The sequence below is a fragment of the Vigna umbellata genome, chromosome 1, assembly GCF_029865625.1.
Source record: "Vigna umbellata cultivar VRB3 chromosome 1, Vumbellata_1.0, whole genome shotgun sequence".
NCBI lineage: Eukaryota > Viridiplantae > Streptophyta > Magnoliopsida > Fabales > Fabaceae > Vigna > Vigna umbellata.
The window spans coordinates 18,433,546-18,440,801 of record NC_142165.1 but is presented as its reverse complement, the minus strand read 5'-3'; the positions used below and the strand labels follow the sequence as shown (position 1 = coordinate 18,440,801).

General features: G+C 33.0%; 1 protein-coding gene across 1 annotated transcript; it reads left to right on the top strand.

Moving 5' to 3' along the window:
- Positions 1-846: 846 nt before the first annotated feature.
- Positions 847-2,646, top strand: LOC148204849 (uncharacterized). The gene has a single exon (XM_088099173.1). The coding sequence runs from the start codon at positions 935-937 to the stop codon at positions 2,255-2,257; it is 1,323 nt and encodes a 440-aa protein (XP_087955299.1). The 5' UTR covers positions 847-934; the 3' UTR covers positions 2,258-2,646.
- Positions 2,647-7,256: the final 4,610 nt, after the last annotated feature.

Genomic DNA, 7,256 nt, shown 5'->3' with positions numbered 1-7,256 from the left:
AAGTTGAAGAGTGAAAGACAGTAAGTATATATATAGACTATGTAGCAGAAAAGTAGTTGTAACGTTTTTTTTGTTGTGTCACGCGGGGTACTAGTAATAAGGGTAGAAAGAAATAATTGATGTGTGAGTGGTGGTAGATGAGAGTTGAAAAGAGTGAAAAATAGATATATATATATTTACTGTCATTTCTTGAGATTGATTTCATAAGAGTGATGAGTTGGCTTGGCCAATAGAGGCTCTCCAATGAGAGTGAATGTCATTGATTGCATGTAATGGGAAAAGGTGGAAGAGACATGTGTAGAAACAACAAATGTAACCGACTGCAAAGGGGAAGTGTTTGATGAAAGTAGGGAAAAAGACAGAGGGACCAAACCAATCCTAATAGGTGTTTTCATGCATGGCACTCTAAACCACACGCGTTATCATCACAGACCCTTTTCGTAAATAAGACCAAAATTTACCTCATTGGTCTCACAAATTGAGCCTCCCTCTTCATAAATGAGAGCATCTCTTACCTTTCAAAAAAATTACCCTATTCACAGCACTACACTACACTGTGCACAATGCTGCATGCTTATCCAATACCCTTATTACCAATAGAATCACCATGCATGGTCCCACTTTCACAGTCCAATCCCCACATCTCTTCCTTCTTGAGACACCCAACACGTACCCACACCACAGTTACAAGTGTCATTTTCTCCTTCCTTCTCCCTTCATGTTGCCTACCTCTTATTGGCTTCTTATCAATACCTCAGTGCCACCAAACACTCTTTTCACTCTCTCCCCTTCACCTCCCCACACCCTAACCCTCGTCACTTCCTTTATAACCCTCCCCATTTCCCCCTCTCTTCTTCACAATGCTCCCCACACTAGCTCTATAGAAGCATCCTCTCTCCTCTCTCCTTCTGCACTTTTTTCTCAAGCCGAAACCATGATCAAGACCTTGAATCCTTACCCCAACCCAGCAAAAACTGCTGAGATCATGTCTAGGTACAGACCTATAGCTCCCAAGCCTGAAACTCCCAACTCCATGACCGAGGGCTCTTCCTCTCTCCCCAAGCAATCTCCTTACCTTAGGAACTTATGGCCCCAGTTGCAAGCCAGGCCTACCAGAACCAGAAAGAGAGGTAGAACTCCTTTCACACTCCCTTCCTCCCTCAAGAGACCCAGAACACATTTCTTTGGATTTTGTCCCCCTTATCATGTGACCTCCCCAGCAAAGAACCTTTCCTTACAGGGTTTTGCTCCTTCACCACTCCCTCTTCCCCATCCCAGCCATGCACATCCCAGCCATGGACATCCCAGCCATGGACATCCCAGCCATGGACATCCCAGCCATGGACATCCCAGCCATGGACTTCCCAGCCATGGACATCCCAGCCATGGACATCCCAGCCATGGACATCCCAGCCATGGACTTCCCAGCCATGGACTTCCCAGCCATGGACATCCCAGCCATGGACATCCCAACCATGGATATCCCAACCATGGATATCCCAACCATGGACATCCAAACCATGGACATGCAGTTGGAGTGCTCAATCGCAACATGCAAACAAACACCGTCATCAGTCCTAGTCTGGTGACACTTCCTCTTCTTCCTTGTTCTCCTGGAGGTCCTGCACCCAAACTGGACTCCATAACAACAACAATGAAGCCCTGTGGGGGAGGGGTGATAGATTTGAACACCAAACTGAGTGTTCCTGAGGAGAGAGATCTCTTGCAACAGCTGCAGAAGCCAGTTTCCAACAATGTTATACAGCCTCTGCCAGTTCGCCCCATTGGCTCTTCCATAACTGTTGTGTGCATCGGTGAAGACACAGCTCTGCCATCTGTGCCTCGAACCCCAAAAGGGTCTCGTCAGGTGGAAAAAGAGGTTGAATCTGAGGCCTTGCCGGTTGTCATATCAGACTCAAAGCACAGGGTGAGGATGGCAAATTCTGCATACAAGGAGATGGTGGGTCAGCCACTGTGTCCTTGGCTCGAGTCTATGGTGAACGTTGGTGCCGGAAATCTGCCATGCAAGAGGATCAGTGGGGATGTAGCACTGCATCTTTGCGACTCAAACTTTCCAACTTCTGCAAACGGATTCTCTTGCTGGGTGAGGATAGAATGGGAAAGTGAGCTGAAGAAGTGCAGTGTTAACGCCTTCTGTGACGTTATGAAGTTGGCCTGTGAATCCAGGGACTACCTCTTCACATGGAGGTTCCACACTCGTGCCAGGGAAGCTCCTAAGCCAAGTTGCACCGCTTGAAAAAGTTGAAATCAATATCGCAATGAATGCACATACTGTTCTACTCGAGTCTCTCTAGTATCATGATTACCTTTCTTTTCTGCTATCATACATATATTTATATGTATATGTATGCACATAAGTATTAGGGAGATGATCGAACACAGTTTCTATGTTTCTTTAGTATAATGTCATCAAGAACTAGTAAGTGCTTGATTAGTATTATTTACTAATAAGTTATGTTTATGTTTCGATGAATCCCTCTCTAAGAAGTCCTTCTGGAGAGGAGAACATCAGAAAAAATAAATAAGTCAGTACTATTGTAAGTTGTTTCGCAGAAAATAAAAAACTGCTTTTATTTCTTCATTGTAAGTTGTTTCGCAGAAAATAAAAAACTGCTTTTATTTCTTCGTTAGCTGTTTTTTACATTTTTATTCTTAAAAGAGGTATAGAAATCCGGGGCACACTTTCACACGAACAAAAGAACATAGAATGGGGAAATTGCACCGTTTTTTCTGTCAGTTTTGCCGAATGAAACTGTCTTTATTTCATGGTATTAATTGGGATGTAATAAAGAGAGTTGAAGAAGATGATAAAAACAAGGTGGTGAGACGGAGACGTTACTGCCTCGGTTTTTAAGGTGATCTTCATCAGACCTGAGGGAGAAAATCTGGAAAAAAGGAAAATTTAATGCCAGGGGTTTAAGGGAAAGTAAAGAAACATGCACTTGCACACCATTTTCATGTTCCATGAACAGACAAGAAAGGTTTTTGAAGCACCGAGGAAGAGACACGTTTTAAATAAGCTTGCAAGTGATGAAGAAGGAGCAATCTCATTCTCTCACCTTCAAAAGTGATGCGTGAGGCTGCTTAGTTTTACGTTAAAAGAAGTGCATCAGATCACGAGAGGAACAAAGAAAACATGACCTAATTAGTCATACGACAAGTAATTAATGCCGTGCCATCAAGTGTGTTTAATTAATGTGTAGCTTAATCAGAAAACTTAACGGTAATGCAGATCTCTACGAATGCAGACATGGCACACATGCACAGGCTCGTCAAACAGAAGATGTCTAAAAAGACAAGTGTCAGCAGAAAAGATAGCGAAAGCGAAATGTTTTTCCTCGAACATGCATGTTAATGCAAACTTTAACCTCCAAAAGGTAAACAAGATTATGAAATAATCACCAAGTAAATGGGTAGAAGGATCGAGAAATTATGAAAAACAAGGCTCTGAAACTACATCGCTGTCAATTCTGAGAACTGCATACATCTGTAGGCAAGTGTTCTCTAACCATTTGTTATGGATATTCCCACCCACTGTGACAATGAAAGAAAAGGTGTTATTTTTTTAATATTATTTTGAATTATTATATTCCTATCAGTTTTTAAATCTCGAAAATATTCTTGAAGAGATTCTTACAAAGTGATATTTTTCATTACATATGGATGAGATCTAGTGAAGTTTGTGTTTTTGTTGATTCCTTTTAATAAAGCTCTTCATACTTAACCTAGATAAATACATAGTATAAAATATTTTATGTAAAAAAAATTATTTCATATAAACTACTCTTAACCTCGAATCGATTATTATTTTTCTCAATTATTTTTTTAAAAAAATACAGGTAAAGAATGTAGGGGCTAAGAATATGCTAAAAAAAATTGAGGTATTAAGCCCTCTCCATTAAAACTACACAAAGGCTTTAATCGATAAGGACATATCAAAGATAAAACAAAATAAATTAGGACATATCAATGTTCAATGCTTTAATCGATAACAAGAAAATAGTGAATGAAGGTTTTGTGAAACTATTATTTTTCATATGCTTTACTACATTGGGAAGTCAATTTTGTGTCAGTGTATTCTCACCATGGACCATGTGGGAATTCATTTATAAATATTTTTGATCTTGGAAGTTTAATTCGGGCTTTAATCATTAAGGCCTTAATCATCACTAAACTTTCATATTTTGTTCCTATTAAAACATGTTAAATTTGCCTTAATGAACTTATCAAAATGTATAATATGTGGGTAAAATTTGACAATATATATTTTAGTATTGTCTGCAGCTTGAAAATCATGAAGATAATGAATAGCATAAAGACCATGAAAATCATAAAGATAATTAATGAAATGTGTTATGCATTACAAAAATAATTTTAATTATATTATCTTTTAACTTTTTAACTTTGAAAGGTTTCCTTAATGACTTCATAATCGTTATTTTAATCATGTAATTTGAACTCTAACATTGATATATATATCATAAACTTATTAATTTTATGTTGAAACACATAAAAAACACTTAAAAAATGCAATCGTACTTATAATGAACAACATTCAGAAAGAAAAATTTATGATGATGATGATCCTAGTATTGCCAGCCAATATATGCATAATAGATCCAAGTGCTAAAGTTTAGAAAGTTTAATCTGGCAATAAAATAAAATTTGAAGGTTTCAAGAGATCATATATATAACTGTTACTATATAGTAGTCATGCTAGTACATATGCATGCTTCCAAAAGTTCAAAGCAGAACACAGAATTGTTTTCAATTCTTCCAAACTTTGGCTTAGCCTTGTTCTGATACAGTTTGGTGGGGGCATTACAATGCTGGCACATCCATCATTAAACAAAGAATAATGACACATTTACGTTTATTGACACACCTTACAAAAACAAAAATAAAAGAGTAATGGTACCATACCATTCTTTTATATTCATTTGATACATAGTATAAGGATAAAATGGTAATAAAAATTTAAATTTTTGTATTTTTTAAGAAAGAAGACAGTAAAAAATAAGAAATGATAATATCAAATGAATGTAAAAATTTATGTGTCAAAATGATATTTTGACACATAAATTTTTGACACACACACATACACACACATATTTATGTGTCAAAATAAAATCGTCATAAAAAAACATACACACACATACATTTGACATCATCATTTTTTATTTTTTGAAAAATTACAAATTTAAGTTCACTCTTTTATAACTATTTTATAGTTGTAATGTGTGTCAAATGAATGTAAATGTGTGTTATCTTATTATTACTAAAAAAAATAACAAATTTTTATATTGAAAATTTGAAAGGTTTTTTTTAAGAGATCATATATTGACATTCATTTGACACATCTAACAAGGGTAAAATGGTATTAAAAGAGTAAATTTTTGTAGTTTTTCGAAAAAAAGAAAATAAAAAGCAAGGAAGGGTAGTGTCAAATTAACTTAAAAAATTATGTGTGTCAAAGTATCATTTTTCATTTAAAAAAAGTAACGGTACTTTGACACAGGAAAACGATAAATACATTCATCTGACACGAATAAATAATAATATTTGATTATAATTATATTATTTTTTAATTCAAAATCATAATTATATTATTATATTATTAAAAATTGTGTCAAATGAATGTTTTTTTAAGCCGTGTCAAACTAACTTTTTTTTTAAAAAATAATAAAAATTAAAAAAGAGTAATATCACCTTAATTAAAAAAAATTGTGTGTTAAATTATCATTTTCAGTAATAATCATAAGAAATAATACAACAATTAGATCATATAAATTAATTTTAACTTGAACAATTTCTTCTAAAATTTGTTATAAAAAAGTCATGTGCACAGCTTGATGGAATAAACAAGGTAAAATATACTAACTTTTGTCTTTTTTTTGTTTTGCGTACAAGACAATAGTAAGTTTCAAAGTGATTAGTTTGTTAATGAAAAATCAAATTGTATGAATATCACACTGTAAGATTTTGGTTGCAAGTGCATTTGTCATTTTGGTTAAAGAGTAAAATAATAGACAAGCAAGTGATAAAGGAAAAATTAAGATAAAACACTCTTAAGAGGTGAAACTACTTGAATTTAAATACTCAACTCAATAAAAAGTTAAATTGTAGAAAGCAGATACTATATTAATTAGAAAGACAATCCATATAGAATATGATATCAATATATTTACAAAATTATATGTATCTAACGTTGATTTATTAATATTATATATTCGAGAGGAAAATCAATGTTTTGCAGTAATGTTGTTTTACTTCCAATTTTCAAATGCATATAAATCATTAATAAATATATCACCTTTTATTTATTTTTTTATATATAATTTAATCCTTTCACATACTTTATGGTTGACGTTAACTTTTACGTGATTCATACTAAGTTTATCATTTAAAATTTAAATATTCACAATATCAAATATATAAGAGGTAGCTTTTAAAGCACAATTAATAATATATAAAGTTAAGAATTCCAGTTAGATATAAAATTTCATTTAAAATCTTGTAGAATCTTATTAGTGATGTTTTGGATTCAGTTAATAATTACTCTATGTTATTATTTAAAAAAGTGATTCAATAACTATGTCATCAAATACATAATGTTTAAATTTTTAGTTATACACATAACATACAATTTTAAAATATGGTTAAAGTTTAACTTTTTGTTAAACAAAATATACGCATTTTGTATATAATATAATCTCATTCGTTTTTTAAAATATTTAGTCAAAGTAACCATAATATAAAAAATTGAAACTAGAAGTTAAGATTTAACATTCTTTGGGACTAAATGTATGAGAAATGAATGTAGAAAATAACGAATTTGAAATGAAAAGAAAGTAGAACTAAATGTATGAGAAATGAATGTAGAAAATGTGAAAAATAAGAAACAGAAACGAGGTAAGATGTTTCATGTCTTCTTTTTTTCGCTAATAATTAATGTCAAATGTAGTACTTAATTTAAATAGTACCAGCAAAATATTATGCGGGAATAAGTAATTAAATTGAAAACAAAAAGTATAAAAATACGTTTACTTTGATTTATTTGACTAAATTATCATATGTGATATTCACAAACACCACGTCGACTAATTAATAAATAATGTATCAATATCATAAATGTTAAATTTGTCATATGAATTTTAATAATAGGACCAGATTAAGATTTTTTGGTTTTAATTTAAGATTGCTTTTATAGTTTTCTACTTCCAGATATTAAATTG

Bases quoted from the DNA above. Each gene is read 5' to 3' on its own strand.
- LOC148204849 (XM_088099173.1), top strand. From the start codon at position 935: ATGATCAAGACCTTGAATCCTTACCCCAACCCAGCAAAAACTGCTGAG.